At 54.2% G+C, this 332-nt stretch overlaps 1 protein-coding gene across 1 annotated transcript in view; it reads left to right on the top strand.

The window, feature by feature from the left end:
- The window catches only part of LOC108574679 (homeotic protein ultrabithorax-like), a 105631-nt gene extending 105518 nt beyond the window's left edge, over window positions 1–113 (top strand). Inside the window, exon 4 of the mRNA XM_017937304.1 lies at window positions 1–113. This exon is cut by the window's left edge and continues 1 nt beyond it. Within this exon, the coding sequence (XP_017792793.1) occupies window positions 1–69 (69 nt within the window). The 3' untranslated portion in view covers window positions 70–113.
- Window positions 114–332: the final 219 nt, after the last annotated feature.

Raw genomic sequence — 332 nt, 5'->3', positions numbered from 1 at the left:
GCAGCGGCAGCGGCCGCGGCTGCGCATCAGCAGCAAGCGGCCGGTGGGGGACCGGAGGGGGCCAACTAGGGGTACGCCCTGCACCGGAGCCCCCCTGACCACCCCACCACCAATCCACACCACCCTCTGCTAGCACCGCAATGTACACAGCTATATTAAAGGTGAGTGACTTCTTCGACCCCCTTTTTTCTTTTTCGCTTCGCCCTTCTATACACTCCTTCCTCTCTCTGCCCCTCCTTCTACCACCACTTTTTCTTTTGCTTCCGTTTATTTTCCTTCCCCTTTTTTTCTTCTTCTTCCTCTTTTCTTCCTGCGAATTCTTTTCCTTTTTT

The sequence above is a fragment of the Habropoda laboriosa genome, unplaced genomic scaffold (assembly GCF_001263275.1).
Source record: "Habropoda laboriosa isolate 0110345459 unplaced genomic scaffold, ASM126327v1 scaffold203, whole genome shotgun sequence".
Classification (NCBI taxonomy): domain Eukaryota; kingdom Metazoa; phylum Arthropoda; class Insecta; order Hymenoptera; family Apidae; genus Habropoda; species Habropoda laboriosa.
Note: the sequence above shows the minus strand (reverse complement) of the source record. Positions and strands in the feature narration are given on the sequence as shown.